This window comes from Spermophilus citellus, assembly GCF_964194105.1.
Source record: "Spermophilus citellus genome assembly, chromosome: 1".
Lineage (NCBI taxonomy): Eukaryota > Metazoa > Chordata > Mammalia > Rodentia > Sciuridae > Spermophilus > Spermophilus citellus.
The window spans coordinates 221416333-221440490 of NC_138182.1; the positions used below are offsets into that span (position 1 = coordinate 221416333).

At 32.1% G+C, this 24158-nt stretch overlaps 1 protein-coding gene across 3 annotated transcripts in view; it reads left to right on the forward strand.

Moving 5' to 3' along the window:
• SSBP2 (single stranded DNA binding protein 2) overlaps positions 1-24158 on the forward strand; it is a 351463-nt gene that overhangs the window by 268244 nt on the left and 59061 nt on the right. For 2 of the 3 annotated variants that reach the window (XM_081294469.1, XM_081294471.1), the window contains one exon: positions 1551-1640. The exons of the other annotated variant lie outside the window; for it this stretch is intronic. In XM_081294469.1, coding sequence (XP_081150595.1) covers positions 1551-1640 — 90 coding nt within the window. The remainder of the gene's footprint in view (positions 1-1550; positions 1641-24158) is intronic. 3 annotated transcript variants of the gene reach the window in all.

The following is a 24158-nucleotide window of genomic DNA, read 5'->3' on the forward strand; positions in this document are numbered from 1 at the left end:
GAGTGCTTGCCTAGCATGTGTGGGGCATTGGGTTTGATCATTAGCACCACATAAAACAAATAAATAAAATAAAGGTATTGTGTCTATCTGCAACTAAATACACACACACATATTTTGAGTAACATTGTGATTTCCACATTTGTCATGTTTTTACATGTCTTTTTATTCTGAAATAATTTTATATTCTGCATTTAATTAGAACAATAATTACACTTTATGTCTAGCTTTTAGTACTAACAGCAATATTGACCAGCCTCTCCTCTTATTATTCTTAGCCTCTGGTAATGACCATTCTACTTTCAACTTGTATGAGACCAAATTTTTGTATTTCACATAAGAGTCAAAACATGCAGTATTTGTCTCTCTGCCTGGCTAATTTTACTTAACATAATAATGTCCTCTGGGCATTTGTGTTTTAGCAAATGATAGACTATCATCTTTTTTATGGCTGAATAATATGCCATTGTGTATATGTTCCACATTTTCTTTATTCCTTCAACCAATTATGGGCGTTTAGGTTTACTCCATATTTGGGCTATTGTGAATTGTGCTGCAATAAACATAGTAGTGCAGATGTCTCTTCAACATTCTAATTTCTTTTCCTTTGGATATAAACTCAATAGAAAGATAGCTGATTATACAATATTCTATTTTTAATTTGGGGGGGACTCTTCATACTGTTGTCCATATGTTTGTACTAATTTACATTCCTATCTGGTCCTTTCTTGACTTGTAATATGTCTTGTAATATGTCTAAAGAGGTTGAGTGATGAAATCAATAGTTGTAGAACAGTTGTATATATATAACTGCTGTATCTAAGTATTAAATCTATAACCTTGATTGATTACAAAGAGTCTGAATCACAGTTTTTATTTCATGATATGCTAGAATTCCATGAAAGAGTTTGAAAAATTCAAAATCTACTTTATTTTATAATCTGATGTTTTTCATAATTCGAGACTAATCTCTCCAAATCTTAATTTCTTTCTTTTTCTCAATGTCATACTTACATTTTCATCCCCACCAATCCATAGTTATATTTTGACTATCATTTATAGTATATCAGAAAGTGAATGTTATGCCATCTATAGACAGAATATGAATTATACTAGCTTATAATATAGGAAAGTATATTGTAAAAAATTAGATTTCTGTTTACCAACTCCTACAAGCACAATCTTCAAACTTTTTACCTAAATATTTACTATTCTTTATTGAGGTTGCCATTTCAGATGTTTGTGCCCTAAAGCATTTACTTAAACCTTTATCATTTTGTCATAGTACCATTGGCATTTAATATGTTATTCAAATATATCATCTTATTAAATTTCTTTAACCTCACAAAGTTTAAAGATACCTGTTAAAATCAACCAACATGGTCATTTACTAAACTATGTTGTATCTTAGTATTCTTCCAGAATGCAGAAAATTACCAATGTTTGTTCCCAGGAATGAAAAACTATCCCTTCCTATAATCGATTATCATTAGTCTTTGGTTTTGTGCCTTCTCTGTAATGATATAGGTTTGTTTCTCCTTTATTCTTTGCAGAGTGCTGCAGCAGCTCCCAGTCCAGTGCTAGGAAACATTCCCCCAGGAGATGGCATGCCAGTAGGTCCTGTACCACCAGGGTTCTTTCAGGTACTCAGAGAAACTCTGACTAGGAATGTTAAGGCATAGGAACTCCTGTTTGATTTCATTTAAAGATAATGAAGTAGGATGAGGCTATTTTAATTCTTAAAGTAAATGTAATACTGTGCAGCCAACTCTTGATTGTTCAGTCTGGCTATTATATTGTCTTTCCTTCCTATGCTTTATTTGTTGTTAATTAATTAATTAAGCAATTCCATTGTTTAGTCAAGAAGGAAAAGGAGTTTAAATGCAAATAAGCCATTAACTATGGTAAATACTTTGTGGGAGAGACTGAAGATAATATTCTGGGAAGAGATGGATTTTTAACTATCCAAGCTACCCATATTGCCACAGACTAGAGATAATCAAGATTTGGCTGTGCTATCACACTATAGCTAAATCCTAATCTATCTAACAAGAATTATAGACTATATCAAAATATTTTTTGGATCATTTTGGTGGCTTTAAGCTTGAATTTTTATTAATATAATTATTTAACATTTTAAAATCAGATTTTCAAATATATGTTAGTATTTTTAAATTTCAGTAAGACCACTTATTTTAGGAATGATTATAATGATTTTATAACTATAATACATCACTTTTTAATTTTATGGTATCCACATCTTAAGTTTGATAATATCCTAATGCAAACTAATACAGATTTTTAAATTTGTACTTTTATACATAAATTTATAATACCTTTTGAAAAAATTAAGAATTTAGGAGTTGAGAGCTAGAACTGGAAGGTGTTATAGGAATTAATATAGTATGCTATATTGTTAATTACATTAGGTACCTATACGTTCATCAATTCAGTTTTTCTATTTTCAAAGTCCTTTTTGATCATCTGTTACTTAATCCATACCATCATTATAGGGTGCTTACAATTATGAACATGGAGAAATAAAATTATAAATAATTTTGGGAAATAAATCAATTGAATTAAAAGATCTTAATTAGAACCTAGAACCAACTCTGGTATTTTAAGACATGCTTATTTGCTCAGCTGCTCTATACTAATACCCAAATAGTCTAAAATCTTTATGTCTTTTTAAAGCTCACATTCTGTCTAGGGGCACCTTTCTTAAAATCTAGAAACAGATTGTAACTTTTGATTATTAAATGAACAGCCACCATTTAAGGTAATAATAATTATAATAATAATAGCTAACTCTTAGTAACTACAACTGGGTTTTAAATGTATTACATATATAAACTCATCCCCACTGTGCAGATGGAGAAATCAAGGCATTGATGGATTGATAAATGATTTGAACAAAACCAGAAAGTTGTAGAGCTGGGATTTAAATCAAAGCAGTCTGGACCTGTGCCATTAAGTTTGCCTTTGAAGTTTACAGTTGACTGTTATAAATATTTTTGGTTTAAAATTTTTTTTTCCTGATGCTCTTATTTATATTGCCAAAGATAGTTTGGGGTTAGGGAGTAAATTAGAAGATTTTTTTTTTTAATTTGAGAATTAGTAGAAGCTCTGTAACTGGCACTTTTAAAAGAGGAGAGAGGTCAGGAAGGAAACCAAATTTTTTTATTCTAGAATTATGTTAAGATGTATAAATCTATATATTTTCATTTTCACATTTGGTGGGATAAACCATTCTCAACTTTTACCTATCTTCTTTCTCAAAGTATTCTTAAGAGTACTTGAAATAGCATTGTATTTGTTTTTATTAATTCAGTGTGATTGATAAATATTGGAGTACCACAGATACCGGGCACTGTGGTAGTTATTAAAAATTAAAAGGTATAGTATGTACCCTCTTGAAGCTTATTGTAGAAACTTTGACACATATAAACTTATCCTCCAATTGATAAGACATTATCAAAAATAAGTAACAAAGTGAAAAGTTCTGTGATGAGCAAGAAGAGAGCCATTAAGTCTGAGTTGGAGATAAGAGTGGTTTAGAAAAATTTGTACAGACAAACATGCAGAGGAATACATTCTAGAAAGTAGGAACATTTTAAGCCAAAGTGTGGCATCATCAAAATGATTTGTGTCAAGGTATTGAGAATAAAGCATACAAAAAGTGAGGGGGGAGAGGAACAGAAGTTCCTGGACATGAAATTGGAAAACTATGTGTAGTCCATTGAAAAGGGCCTTATGTGCCATAAGAGGCAATTAGAGTACAAAAATTTTGAAATTATTATAGTAAATGGGTAAAGTTTTCTCTTAGAGCAAATCAGACCACCAAACCCTGTCTTGAAAGAGGCATAGTCAGGAGAGTATTGTCAAAATTGTAAATGAAATCCAAATTGGCATCTATAGATAAATTGTTAGGCATGGAAATAGGAGGAGAATACTGTAGGCAGAAGAAAAATAAATTATAAAGTCTTAGAAGAGAGAGACTAAATATATCAGGAAAAGTGGAGCTCAATTAACTGAAGGGAATATAGCTAGAGATGTGACCTAAAAGGGACCTTAAGGGGATTTGTAAGTTACTGAAGAGTTGGAACTTGATCTTTTGGGCAGTAATAAGCTATTGAAGGATTAAGCAGGACAGGGACAGGCTCATTCATACTTTCATTTTTAGAAAAAAAAATTCACTCCAGATTTGCAGAGGGACAAGTCTCCAGAGGAATAAGTCTGGAGGTAGAGAGACTATTTATGAGGCTGTTACAGCAATCCAGGTAAGATTTAGAATATCCTTAACTAAGATAGTGACCATGAATATGGAGAGATATCAACAGATTTGAGCAACAGAAATAAATATGTAGGGGTGAGGAATAAAGGCATTTAAGGATAATATCCTGGTTTCTGGCTCTAATCTGAATAAATAGGCGTATTATTTTCTGAAATAGAGACCACAACATAGGGAATAGGTTTGAGATGGGGCAGATGAGGTCCCCTGTGTCACAGCCAATCAGCAATATATGTTAAGCAGATAGACCTACAGGTTTAAAGCCTAGGACAGTGATTTAAACTAGAGATAAAAATTGCAAGATCATCATCTTATTAATGGTACTTGAATCCACAGGGGTATATTAATTGTCTAGGGAGAAAGTACAGAATGAAAAGATAAGAGGATTCACATTTAAAAGATGAACAAAGGGAACAGAACCCATTCCAGATATTGGGTTCAGCTGTACCAACAGGTTGTTTATTATAGTACCAAGGAAGAGACTTTCTGAACCTACTAAGATTGGGGCAATAGGTTTGGAAAGGAAGAAATAGTTTATGATTATGTTTGATAAGCCTTATTTGATTAACCAGATTAAGGGTAGAAGATAAAGAGTTGAAAGAATCTGCAGTTCCAACTTTGGACCTCTGGATAAATTTAATGCTTTATCTGTGTAAAGAAAGATGGAGGTAGAAAAGGTTTTAGATGCATTTGGGTTTGATGCACAAGTCATTCCTCTTTACCCAGGCAGATTATTCCATGTAATCCCAACTGCTTTTTCCACCTATGCAACTTTTAAATATATCCAGTGTTCATAGAAATGCCTTTCTGAAATATTGAAAAACTCAGATAATTCAACTTTTAAGAAAGAAATATGATATTAATGTCTTTTGATAAAAAGAGTAATGGCATCAGACAACTCGAGTATTTCCTAAATTGGACTAAACCCTAGTATGATTCTGGTCATAATGTCTGTTGTTTATAGAGTATAGCTGACTTTCATGAGTAGAAATAGCAGCTAATATTAATAATTCTTATTCAAATACCAATTTTTAATTGTTCCAAAAAGGTGTTGTCCTCCAAGAATGATCCAAATATACAGAACTTGTGATGGGATATCTTTTCAGAGTTCACAAACCATAATATTCAAGATTTAGGCACACATGGTGCACAAGGCTGGGGCAAGGAAATTGAAAGGAACTAAAAAAGAACAGGCTGTGTCTTCAACTATCTAGGTCCACAAAACTGGGTAGCAGAGACTGAGGCCCTACTCAGATTACAAGGGAACCCTTGGCCCAAAGGAAGCCTAAACCGTTTTTGTAGACTCTCAGCTTGGTTTAACTACTAAATTCTTAACAGTAGTTACCTCCTATTGTCTTTTATCTTTAGATAGACTTCAAGAATATTTTATATTAATATTCTTAGAAAATGCAAAGCTTATTTGAGAGTAGCTGGAATGGGACTAGATCATAAGAGCATTAAGCCTATTAGAATTAAATCAATAAATTAAAGAATAATAATTTGTAACTGGCACATAAGGTACTAACTTAAGTAGTTCTGAGTTGTACTCTCTCTGTGAGTGCAATAAAACAGTTTTCCTAAATAAACATATTCCTTTTATTCCTGTTTCCATTATACAATAAGTCTCCTCTTTTCCATGTGTAGACTTAAATTCATTACCAAGTGGAATTATCACATATTCTATACTTAATGAATTCATAACAAACTCAACCAATTACAACTCTAAAAATTATTATGATTAATACTCCATTCATTTAATAGGTCCATTCTGACAGTTAAGCTTTAGGTTAGAGACTTTTTCTTTGTAACATTGATCGCACTTAAACTTTAATGTTTTTATTGCAATGAGATCTTCTGTTGATGAGCAGGAGAAAAATTAAGTACAATCAGTGAGACTATTTAGACATGGAAAAGATGGTATCAGGTTATTCATATGAAGTCATATTTAAAGTCATTTAAAGTAAGACAGTTATTTACTTGGAATCTTTTTTATCAATGGAGTGATTTATATAAGAAATCCTATAAATTTCCAAAATGATTGCTGCCATAGAATTGGTGAATGACTTCAGAGCAGCTTTCTTACATCAAGAAGTCTGGATGTTCAGGATAAGAGAGAAGACAATAAATCTAACTGGTGGTCAAATAGCTAACTGGAGTTGGTTAGTATTTGTAAAATAAAATATCGTATTATGTGGTGTGAATATTCTTTAGCGGCACATAGAACTGAGTCTGTAACTTTCCTGTCCCTGTGCTAAAGTCTTTTTCAAAATTTTCATTGTATACTAAGAAATTTGAATTATGTATTAACAGGATCAACCTGCTGTTTATTCATTCTCATAGCATTCTTACAAAAAGACAGGCTAAGGGCTTCAATTTCTATAATTTTATTAAAATGGGAAGGAGTATTTTATAAATACATTAGATTTTCTTTTTGTATATGTATAATGATTAAAATAATTCAATAAAGTGTTCTACATAAAACAAGGGAAAAGTACTTATTCTTTTATGGTTTGAAACATTAAGACTGTTAACTCTGTTATTTTGTAAGATCGCATAATTTTATGGGTAACAAGGAAGCTTCTCTTGTGACCTTACTATAACATAGAACCTTAAAGCAATGGGTATTTCTTATTTCAACTGAAAAATTTCTGAGAAAGGGTGAAAACGTTTTATTTTTTCCTTTTCCTGCTCTATATCATAGGAAGCTTTAAAGATGGAAACTATACCTTGCCTATCACTCTAATAACTAAACACATTCATATATCTTATATGAAAACAATATAGCTTGGTGTGGTGGTGCATGCCTGCAATTCCAGCAACTCAAGAGGCTAAGTCAGGGGGGTTGCCAAGTTTAGAGGCCAGCCTAAGCAACTTAGGGAGACCCCCATTTCAAAAAATAAAAAGGACTAGGAATAAAGTTCAGCAGCACAGCTCAATCTCCAATATTAAAAAAAAATCCAAATATAAACTTTTAATAGGTGCTAACAGATACTCTATAACTAATGTGGCATGTACTTGTAAACATCTAATTTGAACCTATAAAAGACTATATAGACTTGTCCATTTTTATCAAATATTATATTTTGTTCTGATTTTTTTTGGTGGGGGGTGGGTACCAGTGATTGAACTCAGGGGCATTCCACCACTAAGCCACTTCCCTAGCCCTATTTTGTATTTTATTAGAGACAGGGTCTCACTGAGTTGCTTAGCACCTCACTAAATTGCTGAGGCTGGCTTTGAACTCGAGATCCTCCCACTTCTGCCTGCTGTGATTACAGGTGTGCACCCCCACACCTGGCCTTGTTTTGATTTTTATAATGATACTTTTGCTAAATTCTAGTCACTAAAACTTTAGTTTTCTTAACTGAAACTGTTTAAGTCTATTAATATATTGATATTGGATTATGAATTTAAGGCGTTTACATGAGTAAGATTATAAAAACTTGTTGAAAATAAAGTATTCCAAGTAATTTAGTTTCACACCAAGGTGGTCATCCATATATTAGAATCTAAATTGATCAAAACTCTTTGATATTACAGCAGATTTATGGGGCACAGTTTGTTTGCAAGATTAGTATTAACAATGGTAAAGCTGCTTTGCCATCTAGTGGTGATTCGAAGATGTCTTCATGTGTTCAGGATCTATTTTCCAAGGTGCTATTTTTAGCAAGACTGTGTTATAGCAAGCTGACCTAATGCTTTGACATAGTAATAATACAAAAAGAGGGGAAAATATTATAAGAAAATTCCCCTTTTTCTCCACGGTGTTGTTATTGACTAGAAAAGGCTCAATAGAGATAACATTTATAAAGAAATAGGACAAAAACAAAGCTCAGAGTAACAAAATATTCTAAATAGTTTAAAAGAAAAAGAATCAAAATGAATCAAAAATGAGAAATTTTTACATAATATAATATTAATCTAACACTTGAAACTGAAAAACAAGAAGAGATATTTTTAAAAGCTCCAGGTTAAATGTTTCTGGGATTTATTTAATATATTTTTGGAAATAAAGTTCTATATTTTGAAGATCTGTATTCATTTGCTCTGCTATTTCTAGTCAGACTATCTGAAGCCAGCCATTTTTTAAATCAGTAGCATCTGTTTTACACTAATATTTATGTTTAAATAATATACATATATTTATATTATATACATATATTTAAGTAATCTACATATCTTGTCAATTTCCTTCTCTTATTAACCTTGGTATTGTCTTTTCTTCCAATGATTTGACTTTATTCTTTTCTTTTCTGACCATGACAATTTCAGAAATTCATGTTTGAAAATACTCTACACCCAGGAACACTCCTTTTCCTTCTCCCCATAAGTTGTAGATATTATCTTAGATCTTAGTAACCAAAACAACACTTGATATATCTTAGTTTGAATGAGAAGTGTACTGAAAATCTGAAGTAGAATTTTTTTTTAATTTTATTATTTTTTTTATTGGTTGTTCACAACATTACAAAGCTCTTGACATATCATATTTCATACATTAGATTGAAGTGGGTTATGAACTCCCAATTTTACCCCAAATGCAGATTGCAGAATCACGTCGGTTACACATCCACAATTTTACATAATGCCCTATTAGTAATTGTTGTATTCTGCTACCTTTCCTATCCCCTACTATCCCCCCTCCCCTCCCCTCCCATCTTCTCTCTCTACCCCATCTACTGTAATTCATTTCTCTCCTTGTTTATTTCCCCTCACAACCTCTTATATGTAATTTTGTATAGCAATGAGGGTCTCCCTTCATTTCCATGCAATTTCCCTTTTCTCTCCCTTTCCCTCCCATCTCATGTCTCTGTTTAATGTTAATCTTTTCTTCCTGCTCTTCCTCCCTGCTCTGTTCATAGTTGCTCTCATTATATCAAAGAAGACATTTGGTATTTGTTTTTTAGGGATTGGCTAGCTTCACTAAGCATAATCTGCTCTAGTGCCATCCATTTCCCTGCAAATTCTATGATTTTGTCATTTTTATTGCTGCATAGTACTCCATTGTGTATAGAATTTACTTACTAAAATATAATATCTAACATTATATACATAGTTTTAAAAATTCAGCTATTAGGAAGATTATTTCTCAGAATTAAATACACCAAATTTGGATGGATGGTAGTGGGAACGATGACTTCTTATTAAAAAAAAAAAAAAAGCTCAAGCAACTTTCTTAAAACTATAATTTTGAATCTTTAAAGAACAGGGATTCTAAATGTTGAAAATAGAGCAAGACTTTCTCTCTAGTATAAAGATAAAAGCAACTAAAAAAATAAAGGTGCCTTACAGCTGCTGGCTTTGATAATGCTATCCTGCAGTCGTGGTAATAGTTTTTCTGGTCTCAACTATTAGAACAAATTAAAACTGCTCAACTTGAGTAACTAAATAAGCTTTTTAAAAAATTGCAGTTCAGACAGCTCAAGACCCCACAGCAGTGACTAGATGAACAGGGAACAAAGACTGGAGTGACCAATAGAGAGAGTCTTTACTTGGGTCTTGGAATGAAAAAGAATGAAGTACTTGCCTATTAGAAATCTCGTTGTTATTATTAATATTATTATTTGTCAATATGGGTATTTAAGAAAAAGTTAGATTAGCCACACAAAATCAGTATTTGATTTTCCTTCTGGTTTCATGCTACTTCTGTAAGCTAAAGGTGTCAAACAGTTAATATGAAACAATAAAATATATTTTTAAATCATATTTGTGAAAAGGAGCTTAGCTATTTTTCAGATACTTTGAAATTAGGTTTTTCTTTTGGAAGTATATTATTGAAAATTCTTCCCAGAGCACTTTAGTTTTTATTAAACTCCCTTGATAAAATATTTATATAGAGCAAATTGCAAGTATGTCAAGGCTATTTATAATACAATTTTGGTTTTTTACTTAATGTTGGTTCACAGAAACAAAAATGATCAAGCATTCTTTGGGAAATTAAAAATAAAGACTGGATTATTATATTATTAATTCCCTATGTAGTAGGGATAGCTTTGTCTTAAGTATATATTAGGAAGCCTCTACTCTTTTAAAAATAACTTATCACTTGGTGGTGTTCATAAATACTTTGTCTTATGTTCTATGTCAGGGGTTGACAAACTTTCTGCAAAGAGCCATATAGTAAATATATTCGATTTATAGGTCACCTGGTCCCTGTCACAACCACTCAGCTCTTTTCTTATTGCAGAAAACCAGCAATAGATACCATGTAAATTAATGTGCATGACTGTAAAACTTTATTTACCCAAATAAATGTTGGGCCAAATTTGTCCTACTCCTGTTTTATATAGATATGGTAAGAGACTCAACAACTAAGGACCAAAGTTTTTCTAAATGTGTAAAGGGAATCTCTAAGAGTCCTGGTAGTTATCCAGTTTCCAGTATATCAAAATTCTTCGATATGGGTAGTGTGAGTTTAGAAATCCTTTGATTTTATTGTTGTTATTGCTTGTTTTGTTTCTAATACATGAGACAAACTATATTTTGAAAACCACTTGTGAAGATTGCCATCAACATGAAACAGCAATTATTTATTTTCCCTCCCTAAGTTACTACAGAGAACAAGATAAACAGAAAGTCCTGCCCCTAAAGAATTTAGAATCTATAAGGAAAACAGTAAACAAAAGAATTATTTTTAATATATGATATTTCAGATAGTGACAAGGATTAAGGAGAAAAAAAATCAAAGAGAAAAAGAAAATATATAGCATTCCATCAGTTCCATAAGGGTGGCCAGAGAAAGACTTAACCTTAAAGACATCACTTGAGTAAAGATTGAAAGTAAACAAAGGAACAAACCATGGGATGTTTGGGGGAAGAATATGTGTAGGCTGAGAGAAAAGAAAATGCAAAGACCCCAAGTTGAAAGAATGGTTGGGGTGTTGTTATTGTTGTTGTTGTTGTTGTTGTTGTTGTTTTAAGGAATAAGAAGGTCTGGGTAGTTAAAGTGGAGTGTCAGCTGGGGGAAATAGTTAAGTATAAAGTCACAGAGAACAGAAAGTCTGATCACTTAGAACTTTCTAGGATCTTAGAGAGACTTTTTTTTTTATGGGGAGTAGAGGCATCTAATAGAGCTTTTTTGTATGTGTGGTTATATGTTGAGATTACTCTGTAGGAAAGCATAGCAGCAAGAAAACTAGTGTGGATGACATTGAAGAATTTTGGGAAGGCATTATTATGCTACCAATGTGATAGCAATAAGAGAAGTGGTTGGATTCTCCCTATATTTTGAAGTTAGAGCCAGACTACAAGGGCTCGATACAATGGTGCATGCCTATGATTCCAGTGGCTCCTGAGGCTGAGGCAGGAGAATCTCGAATTCAAAGCCAGCCTCAGCAACTTAGCAAGGCTTTAAGCAATTTAATCTGTTCTGTAGAAAGACTAGCATATAGTTCAGATATGAGTTGAGTACCTTTAAATATAGACTTAATGTTTACAGGTAAGTCACCAAATGAATATGATAGTGTTATTTTGATTCTAAGGAAAGTAAAACTATATATAATCAGCCAGTTATATCAGAAGACCAAGCCATAGGCTAGATTTTTAACAAAGCTTTTCATCTCTGTGTGGGAATTTGAAAGGAATTCTGCTTAATCAGTAGAAACTTCCCTAGCATATCAAGATACCAGAAGGGTAAGAACAAAGTTATATATATGTATGTGTATGTATATATATATATATATATATATATATATATATATATATATATAAATTTTAAAATGAATAATAAATATATAATGTATATAAATGTATGTTTAAATATATTTATATAAATGTATATATTTAAATATGTAATATATATACACACACATACACACCTAAAGGTACATTTTAAGTAAACTAAAGTAACTGTCTCCCACATCTCAACTGGAACTAGTTTACATGGAATTATGAATATACAATAGGGAAAAAGAAGACAGGAGGGAATAGTTTTGCATTATTTAGTGAAAAGTTAAGGTGTTGGGCTGGGGCTTTAGCTGAGTGGAGGAGCACTTGCCTCACACCTGTGAGGCACTGGGTTCAGTTCTCAGCACCACATAACAATAAGTTCATAAAAAGATACTGTATCCATTTACAACTTAAAAAAAAGTTAAGGTGTTTTTAAAAAAATTACTTTAAGTTTTAAAATTATTTAATTTTTTGGTCTCTTTATTGAATCAGCCTGATACTATATCTTAGATTGTAAATCTCACATATTTATTTTAATAACCCAAACTGGTTTTTTTTAGTCATTGTCCTTTAGTTAGTAGTTGATGGTAGAAGAGTTTATATGGGAATGTACCTACTTGTCTCATAGACATAGAAAAATATGTGTCTGTGCATATTTCTGGATATAAATTGCTTTAAGCAAATCATTAAAATTTGATAGACTGTTCTTCAAACTTTTATACTGTATTAGACCACCAGACAGCATAGTCCCTACTCACAATCCATAGTCTGTTGCCGTGCACCTCTATCTGGTGACTATACAGTAATGAAGGTTTGAGAAATAGTATCATCTTATTGAAAAGGCTGATAATATAAGTGACCAATTTTGATGTATAGACTAAATCAATATCAAAAGAATCAACCTGCTTGTAACTCTACACTGTATGGGGCTAGACTTTTCAAAATAATACAAGGAAACTTGGTCGGTTATTACTTTACAGTTATTTTATTTTAATTAGGTCTTAATGATGATAAAATACATCTAAGATGTATGAGAGATAAACTGCATACTTATGCTGATCAGCAGAATATGCCAGCACAAGTATGTCATTTTGTGAGCTAAATTAGTTTAGTACTAGTTGGAATTGAAATGTGTTAATCAAGAGTATCTTATTCACTGGAGTGTCAGTAATGTCTGATGGAGATTTTCATGAAAAGCAGAAAAGAAACTAAACAAATTAAGATGTATGAATTGTAAAGGAACTTTAAATTCATTTGATGTATAATTTATGCATCATTACTTTTTTTACAGGAAGCTTATGAAGCATATCATGGAATTATAAAAATAAAAATATATAAACATTAAAATATGGTTGAGGGTTGGGGTTGTGACTCAATGGTAGAATGTTTGCCTAGCATGCATGAGGCCCTGGGTTTGATCCTTGGCACCACATAAGAAAATAAATAAATAAATAAAGTCATTGTATCCATCTACAACTGAAACAATACTTTAAATTTTTTTTAAAAAATATAGATGAGATGAAATAAGTTAATATTTTTCAAAATAATATTTTCCAATATTATTTATTATTGTTATGACTTCAAAAAAGTTAACATATTTAAGTTAAAAGAATGTATTGTTTTTTACTAGAAAAACTAGGGATATAAGAACATATCTCAACATTATAAAAGGTATCTGTGCTTAACCTAAAGCCAAAATCATTCTAAATGGAGAAAAATTGAAGCATTCCCTCTAAAAACTGGAACAAGGCAAAGATGCCCTATATTACCACTTCTATTCACATAGTTCTTGAAATTCTAGCCAAAGCAATTAGACAAAAGTAATTAAAGGAATACAAATAGGAAAAGAAGAACTCAAACTATCATTATTTGCTGATGACATGATTCTATACTTAGAGGATCCAAAAAAATTCCACCAGAAAACATCTAGAATTAATTAATGAATTCAGCAAGGTAGCAGGATATAAAGCCAATACCCACAAATCAAATGCATTTTTATACATCAGTTATGAATCCTCTGAAAGAGAAATTAGGAAAACTACCCCATTCATAATAGCCTCAAAAAAAAAAAAAAAGAAAGAAAGAAATACTTGGGAATCAACAAAAGAGGTGAAAGATGTCTACAATGAAACAATGAAAACTACAGAACACTAAAGAAAGAAGTTGAAGACGACTTTAGAAGATGGAAAGATCTCTCATGCTTTTGGATAGGCAAAATTAATATTATCAAAATGGCCATACTACCCAAAACGCTATACAGATTCAATGTGATTCCAATTAGAATCTCATCATTATTCCTTATAGAAATAGAAAAGGCAATCATGAAATTTTATTTGGAAAAAAAAAAAGATACCCAGAATAGCCAAAGCAATCCTTAGCAAGAAGAGTGAAGCAGGAAGCATCACAATACCAGACCTTAAACTATACTACAAAACTATAGTAACAAACACAGCATGGTGTTGGCACCAAAATAGACATGTAGACCAATGGTACAGAATAAATGACACAGAGGCAAAACCACACAAATACAGTTATTTCATACTAGACAAAGACGCCAAAAACAATATGTTGGGGAAAAGAGCCTCTTCAACAAATGGTGCTGGGAAAATTGGAAATCCATATGCAGCAAAATGAAAGTAAACCCTTATATCTCACCATGCACAAAATTCAACTCAAAGTGGATCAAGAACCTAGGAATTAGACCAGAGACCCTGAGCTATTAGAGGAAATGTAAGCCCAAATCTTTATCACATGAGATTAGCCCCTGACTTCCTTAACAAGACTCCTAAAGCGCAAGAAATAAAATCAAGAATTAATAAATGGGATGGGCTCAAACTAAAAAGCTTCTTCTCAGCAAAAGAAACAATCAATAAAATGAAGAGAGAGACTATATTTTGGGAGCAAATTTTTGCTACACACACATTAGATAGAGCACTAATCTCCAGGAAGTATGAAGAACTCAAAAAAATTTAACACCAAAAAAAAAAACAACTAATCAATTAATGGACTAAGGAGCTGAACAGATACTTCTCAGAAGAACATATACATTTGATCAACAAATATATTTTAAAATGTTCAACATCTCAAGTAATTAGAGAAATGCAAATCAAAGCTACTCTGAGACTTCATCTCACGCCAGTTGGAATGGCAGTTATCAATAATACAGACAACAATAAATGTTGGCAAGGATGTGGGGGAAAAGGCACACTCATACATTGCTGGTGGGACTACAAATTGGTGCAACCAATTTGGAAAGCAGTATAGAGATTCCTTAGAAAACTTGGAATGGAACCATCATTTGATCCAGCTATTCCACTCCTGGGTCTATACCCAAAGGACGTAAAATCAACATACTATAGTAATGCAGCCCCTTCAAGGTTTAAGGCAGCACAATTCACAATTGTGGAAGCAACCTAAATGCCCTTCAAAAGAAGAAAGGATAAAGAAACTGTGACATATATAGCTACACATACACACAATGGAATATTACTCAGCATTAAAAGAGAATAAAATTATGGCATTTGTAAGTAAATGGATAAGAGTTGGAGAATATCATGCTAAGTGAAGTAAGACAATCCCCGAAAACCAAAGGCTGAATGTTCTCTCTGATAAGTGGATACTGATCCATAATGGGGAGGGCATGGAAAAAATGGAGGAACTTTGATGGGGCAAAGGGGAGGGAGGAATGGGGAAAGATGGTGGAATGAGATGGACATCATTACCCTAGGTACATGTATGGAGAAAATCACAGAGAATTTAATTAACAAAAATATATAATAAAAAGTAATGTTTTATTTTTAAAATAATATTTATGCTTTTGGTTAAATCTCATACTAAATATATTTTATTTCCTTTGTGGGACTATGAATAAATAATTACTTCCTGTCATAGTTACTGTCTTTAAAATTACATCTTAGTTTCTAGAATAAATTTTCTTTGTACCAGGTATTGAACTCAGGGGCACTCGACCACTGACCCACATCCCCAGCCCTATTTTTGTATTTTATTTAGAGACAGGATCTTACTGAGTTGCTTAGCACCTCCCCGTTGCTGAGGCTGGCTTTGAACTTGAGATCCTCCCATCTCAGCCTTTGAGCCACTGGGATTACAGGTTTGTGCCACCATGCCTGGCTTAGAATAATTTTTATGTCATAGAATTATGTCTTATTCCCTGTATCAACTTAAAACATTACATTGAAAATATCAAAGGAAAGATTAAATCTACATCTAAAGCCATTTCTGCGCATAATCAAGTGAGATAAATATTTGATTTCTGTGTAGTTAATAAGATGACTGAAAATAATCTGTAATTTTCCAGGCTTTATCTCACTTTGTACCTTGTGTTTTTGCCTCAGTGTTGAGGGAAGCAAGCTACTTTTTTTGGCAAATAACCCTTCTCTTAAGGATTTTTGGTCCAAAGATGGCTATATGCTAAAGATAATATAATATTGAGAAAGCAGACTGTTTAATGTTCTGATTCAAATGCTAAGCCTTTTCTTAGTAGAAAGAAAATACGTTGTTGAAAACATTTCTGAGTCCTGAGCTAAGGATTATATAAACTTTGAAAATATATTTCAATCTAAAAAGATTTGGATCCCATGTGTGAACATGGCACTAGAGACAATCAAGGGGTGAGCTGCTATATTGAATTCTTAGCAGTTCTGATGGTTGGTGTATGTTTCACAAAAAGATCAATAAGTTATCACACTTTTCTAGCCAAATCATGTATAAATTACCCATTATTCTTTTATACCAAATGGTGGTTACTAAATATTGCTACTCAGTAAAACTAAGAATCATTATTTTAAAACCGGACACACTAGTAATAGAAAAACTTTAAAGCAGTAGGAAAAAAATGAAATTCCTTGCAACCTATCTAAATTATAAGCTCTTATATGTTGTTAATATGGATATTGTAATTATAACAGAGTCTCCAACTCTTTGTTCTTTCTTACTCCTGGGTTCTCCAGAATATATAGTTTATCCTATTTAACAAAGCAAAACTTCTCCCTCTAGGCATATTTTATAAGCATTTTCTTACTAGACAACAAGAGGTACTATATGAATAGTGTGGTTTACTCTTTATAATATCAATAGATACTACCTATTTCTAGGTTGTAAATTGGCTAGGTAAGATTTTAAACAAAACCAAGCTTTATTCCATCCTTTGCTGGTTTGGGGAGTCTACCATCAATGTTATTCATCACTCAGTCAATGAGCCAGCTAATGAACCAACTAAATATTTATTGAATTCTTGCTCTTTACATTCTTAGAATGTGCTAGCCACTTCTTTCTCTTCCTCATGAACCCCATTATGACTTATCACATCATAATAAACATTTTTATTATGATGATGATATTCTTCTAATAATACCATTTCCATTAATCTCCATTCCCTATTCCTTTCAGCAGTTATAGTAAAAGCACAAACAATATATTAAAGACTATAATATATTATCAATATTGCACCAAAAATATTTAAGAGATGGAGATCTTGTTAAATTTGTGGCATTACTTTTAGTCTGGTGAATCAAGAGCACATGCTAATTAGTGTTTTATATGCAAAATAACTTGTTTACCTGAAATACCGCTGCCTTTCCAATTTTTTATGTTTGAGTGGTAAGAATTTTACATTCAATAAATGGTTGCACACTTGCTAGGGTGGCCTGAGAGTAAGTACCAAGTCAGGCTTATGTGTGTTCAGTTGGTGATAAGAATAAGTGTGTGTGTACATGTAATTATTCTATAAAGGTATTCCTAAATCAGAGAGCTATAGAGGTAAGATAACTAATATAGCAGTTAAGAAATTTTGTCTTTGGTTTTCTTTTGCATAAAATGAGGAAATTGGGTTAATAAACTCTACAAAGGAAAACTTCTGCTTTAACTTGTGTCATAAGACATTTAAATAAGATTCTGTAAGTTGTATTTTATCATTCTTGTTTAACAGCGTATAAAACTTGGAGTAATTTCATGAAATGCAAAGTCATTTGTTAAGCAAATATTCACTTGCTAAATTATCTTGTTAAGTTCATTTTTTCTTCAACTTTGTAATTTTGCATTTTGGTCATTTAAAAAAGTTTTCTTAAATTTAGAAGCAAATTTCACATGAATAATTTTGTCCTGAAGAAAGCTAGACTTTCCAGTATAGTGGCTCAGGCCTATAATCCCAGCAACTCAGGAGGCTGAGGCAGGAGCATCACAAGTTCAATAACAGCCTCAGCAACTTAGCAAGGCTCTGAGCAACTTAATGAGATTCTTTTCTCAAATTTTAAAAAGGTAAAAAGGGTTGGGGATGTGGCTCAGTGGTTAAGCACCCCTGAGTTCATTCTCTAATACCAAAAAAAAAAAAAAAAAGAAAAGAAAAGAAAAGAAAAGAAAAAAGTCCAGAGTTATTTTAAATTAGATAAGTTCTATGTAATTTTATGTTTTAGAATGTGTCTGAGTTTTCTGAAGTATAAACTGTCCTAAATATTAACTTTGTGCATTGTAATGAAACTAGTATCGAATACTCCCTCACTGATTTATTCTAAATTGAGCTCATAATATATAGAATACAGAAAGTATTTAAGTGATTGACATTTTTTAAAAATTATATTTTTACTTTTTAATTATTTTAAATTATCCTTATTATCATACTATATTTCAGAACTAATATTTTTAAAATTTCTAAAGCCAAACTGAAGTATTTAAATTAAGGCATTAGCTGATTTATACATGACTATACCAGTCTCAGGGATTCTAAGAAATACCAAGTTTTTAAGTTAATGCCCTGAACATTAGTTGCTCTAATATTTTGTGTTCTTTCCTCTGAAGTAGATTTCCCTCATGTCAAAGCATACACATTAAATCCTATATGATAAATGATATAAACAAAATGCTAAGGAATTTGAGGGAAACAAGCCTGTAGAGATTCTTTGAAGAGGGAGTGACATTTAAACTGGCCCTTGAGGAACTGATAGATGTTTATTTGGCATATTTCCTTTGGGAGAAAGGAAAGTACAGAATCATCATAAGAAATAGAGAATATTTGCAGTTGAGCAATATGTCATTTAAGATGTAAAGTTTTATCATGTATATCTTAAAAGAATTAGGGAATAGAGCTGGGCATGGTGGCACATGCCTGAAATTCCAGCGACTCAGGAGGCTGAGGCAGGAGGATTACAAATTCAAAACTAGCCTCAGCAGTTTAGCAAAGGCCCTAAGCAATTTAGCAAGACCCTGTCCCTGAATAAAATATTTTTTTAAAAGGTCTGGGGACATAGCAGTTGCTAAGTGCCCCTGGGTTCAGTTGCTGGTTTCAAAAATAAAAAGTAAAAATAAAATAAAGGACGGTATAAAATGGTTTATATCACCTGTAATTTCACTTTGGGCAAGTCATTTATAAAATAGTTCCATTGAGGTGCCTAGAACCTTCAGAGCAGGAAAAAAATTGGACTGAGAAATCTACCTTCAATTAGTGTAGGGGAAAAGAAAAACTGGTTCCTTCTAATTCTTAGGGAATTGAGATGAACTACTTAAGCACTCTTGAAAGATCAAATGAGAAAAGGGAAACTACTATTTTCCACTAGCAGAAAGAGCAAGGAGTAAGGGGAAGTCTCTTTTAGGAAAGCAGAAGTTCCATGAATAATTCTGCTTCCATGAATTATTCCATGAATAATTCTTGGTATAGTAGAAAATAACAATCCTTTAAAATTGAATGACATCCACTCTGAAATAAATTATGATTCTAAGAGGTATAATTTTTTTTTCTCTATAAGACAACTTGAGGGCCATCTAGGCACTTGATTTGTATTTCTATTAGAATATTTTTTCTTTTATTTTCTCATCAAATATCTATTGATTTTCTGAAAGTATATTTATTTTTATTCCTTCCATTCTTCATTATCCCATTGCTTCTAGGCTGTCTTAGATAGCCATCAAAAAAATACCATAGACTGGGTAGCTTAAATAGAAATTTATTCCTTGGAATTTTATAGGTTAGAAAACTAAAGATCACGGTATTCAAGGTGAGAGCCATCTTCCTGGTTTGTAAGGTCAGATTCTCAAATGGGGGGTGGGGGGGAGGAAGAGAGGGAGAGAGGGAGAGAGAGATCATGTGTGCCTCTTTTTGTAAGGGAACTAATCCCATTCATGAGAGCCCATGACCTAATTACCTCTCAAAGGCCCCACCTCCAAATGGATACTGGGGATTAGAGTTTAGGTACTTTGTAGAGATACATTCAATCCATACCAGAGGCAGATAATTGAAACAGGTCAAAACAAAAATGTATGCCTGTTAATGCAGTTTCCATATGTCAGAGTACTAACTCTGCTACCCAGTTTATCTTAAAAACCTTCTTACCCCATACATTTTACCAAATTTGTAAACTTTTTTGAAGTATAGCTTTAATTTTTAGTCATTCATAAAACTAACTGCATGTGCTATCAGGTAGGGATGACTTCTGAGGAAAGGCACCAGAATAAAATATTATTTTCTTTGTGTTCTTTGAACATTCTGTTTGTTCAAGAACTAGCCAGATATAGAGGATATTTTTTCCAGAAAATTGTTTTTCCTTTTAATCACAAGACTAGGAACTTTGAAAAATCCTAAACAATGGGGAAGGATCTTCATCTGCTTTGTTCAAAGATATCTCCAACCACTTAGAATAGTGCTTTTGTGGGTGTTTAATAAATATGTGTTGAATTATCAAATTTTACTATACCTATTAACCAATAATTTCTGCTTTGTTATTTTCCCAATTGACTATTAATACAATACAACAAAGATCACCATTATTTATTGGTATATTTCTTTTTTTGACTAGGTTTTCCTATTTCTCTAGAAAGGGTGGTAATAATTTTTCCAACTCTTTTATAAAGATAGTTTATGTCTTAGTAATTGTTGTCCTTATCCCTTATCACACCCACTAATATTTGTTAATATAAATATTTACAGCCATCCACAATATACTAATCTTTATATTTCAGGCTAATATTGAAATAACACAAAATTATAATTTTATAATGCTACCCTATAAGCTGACTCTGCCTCACAGCACCCCTTGATATAGGGCCTTATAGGAAAGTACAGACAATCCCACTAACATATGTTCATTCACAGTGCCATCCACCAGAGAAAAAAATTTGTTCCAAATATTCCATTAAATAAAAACTATAACATCTTTTTTTATAATCTTATACTCTTTTATGTACTTTTTAAATTATACATGACAGTGGAATATGTATTTTAACATATCATACATACATGGAGTATAAATTCCCATTTTTGTGGTTGTACATGATGTGGTACGCTGGTTATGTACTTATATATGAACATAGGAAAGTTATGTCTGATTCATTCTACTGTCTTTCCCATTCTCATCACACCTCCTTTCCCTCCACTCTACCCTGTCCAATTCCATGAACCTCCTCTCTCCCACCACCTATTGTGAGTCAGCATCCACATATCACAGATAATATTTAGCCTTTGATTTTGGGGGGATTAGCTTAATTCACTTAGCATGATAGTCTTCAGTTCCATACATTTTCCTGCAAATGATGTAATTTTATTCTTCTTTATGGCTGAGGAATATTCCATTGTGTATATATACCACATGTTCTTTATCCATTCATCCATTATGATGAATTCATAAATTCATCATTAATTTATGAGTTCTAAAAGTTTTCTAGTGGCGTTTTTTGAGTCTTCTAAAACCTAGGTTGCTTCTATAGCTTAGCTATTGTGAATTGAGCAGCTGTAAACATTGATGTGGCCACATCACTATAGTATGCTGATTTTAAGTCCTCTGGGTATAAACTGAGGAGTTGGATAACTGGGTCAAATGGTGGTTCCATTCCAAGTTTTCTGAGGAATCTCCATATTGTTTTCCATAGTGGTTGCACCAATTTGCAGTCCCTCTGGCAAAAATGTATGAATGTACCTTTCCCCCCACATTCTCACCAACATTTATTGTTACTTGTATTTTTAATAATTGCTGTTCTGACTAGAGTGAGATGAAATCTCAGTGTAGTTTTAATATGCATTTCTCTAATTGCTAGTGATGTTGAACATTTTTTATTTGTTGACCATTCGTATTTCTTCTTCTGTGAAGTGTCTATTCAGTTCCTTTGTCCATTTATTGATTGCTTTGCTTATCTATTTGTTTATTTATTTTCTGGTCTTAAGTTTTTTGAGTTCTTTATATATCCTGGAGTTTAATGCTCTATCTGAGGTACAGGTGGCAAGGATTTTCTCCCATTCTGTAGGTTCTATCTTCACATTTTTATTTCCTTTGCATGAAGAAGCTTTTTAGTTTGATACTATCCTATTTATTGAATCTTAATTTTATTTCTTATGTTTTAGGAGTCTTGTTGAGGAATTTGATTCCTAAGCCCACATGATGGAGAGTTGACTCTACTTTTTCTTTTAGTAGGTGCAGAGTCTCTGGTCTAATGCCTAAGTCCTTGATCATTTTGAGTTGAGTTTTGTGCAAGGTGAGAGATAAGGGTCTAATTTCATTTTGTTATACATGGATTTCCAGTTTTCCTGCACCATTTTTGAAGAGGCTCTCTCTTCTCCAATGTTTGTTGGTAGTTCCTTTGTCTAGTATGAAATAATTGTATTTATGTGGGTTTGTCTCTATATCTTCTATTCTGTACTATTGGTCTTCATGTCTGTTTTTGTGCCAATACCACACCGGTTTTCTTACTACAGCTTTGTAGTAAAATTTAAAGTCTGATATTGCAATGCCTCCTGCTTCACTTTTCTCACTGAGGATTGCTTCAGCTATTCTGGGACTCCTATTTTTCCAAATGAATTTTATAACTGGTTTTCTATTTCTATGAAGAATATCACCAGAACCTTAATAGGAGTTGCATTAAATCTGTATAGTGCTTTTGGTAACAAACTCATTTTGACAATAGTAATTCTGCCTATCCAAGAACAAGGGAGATTATTCTGTCTTTTAAGGTCTTTTTTAATTTCTTTCTTTAGAATTCTTTAGTTTTCATTGTAGAGGTCTTTCACCTCATTTGTTAGATTTATCCCCATGTATTTTTTTTTGAGGCTATTGTGATTGGGATAGTTTTCCTAATTTATATTTCACTTGAGTCATCACTGATGTATAGGAATGCAATTGATTTATGGATGTTAATTTTGTGTCCTCCTACTTTGCTGAATTAATTTATAAGTTCTAGAAGTTTTCTAGTGGAGTTTTTTGGGTCTTCTTAACATAGAATCATGTTATTGGCAAATAGGGATAGTTTGAGTTCTTCTTTTCTTATTCATATTCCTTTAATTTCTTTCTTCTGTTTAATTGTTCTGACCAGTGTTTCTAGGACTATGTTGAATCGAAGTGGTGAAAGAGGGCATTCTTGTCTTTTTCCAGGTTTTAGAGGGAATGCTTCTAATTTTTCTCTATTTAGAATGATGTTGGTTGTGGGTTTAGCATATATACCTTTTACAATGTTGAGCTATATTCCTACTATCCCTAGTTTTTCTAGTGTTTTGCACATGAATGAATGCTGTATTTTGTCAAATGCTTTTTATGCATTTATTGAGATAAAATCAAACACTGTAACACCTTTTTGCATTCAGATGAACATGGAAATATCAAATTGTCCATTTCAAATAAAGCACTTAGTATTATCCCAACTTTTGGTATTTAGTAATATTTTTCACATAATTTCCACCTTTCATTTCAAAGTGATTCTGTTATAGATAGGAAGTATTAGTAAATTTTTATTTTTTCATATTTCAATAAACTGATATTATACTTTGAGTTAATTAATATATTATGAAACATCACATTGCAAAATAAAGGCAACCATTACAAAATCAGTGGCACAGTATCTAATTATTAAATTTAAAAAGTGCAAACAAAATTTACAAGATAGTTTCATAAGTGAAGTTGGGTGCTTTTGAAAGGAAAGAGAATATAACAGAGGGGAGTGAATTTTAGAATAAGTGTCTAGCTGTCAGTATGTAGTTTACTTATAAATCCAATTTAGAATAGAGTTTCAGAAATGAAAAAGGAAGCCAATTTTAATCAAATATGTGAAACCTAAACATTTTAAAATACACTGTTAAAACTGCTATATCTCCTTAAATTTTGTCAGCTCCAGATTACTCTACTACCTGAATAATTCCTTTTTTTTTCTGTCCATATACAATGAATTCCTGTGCACATATGAACATATAGGAACACAGTGAACAAAAAGCCAA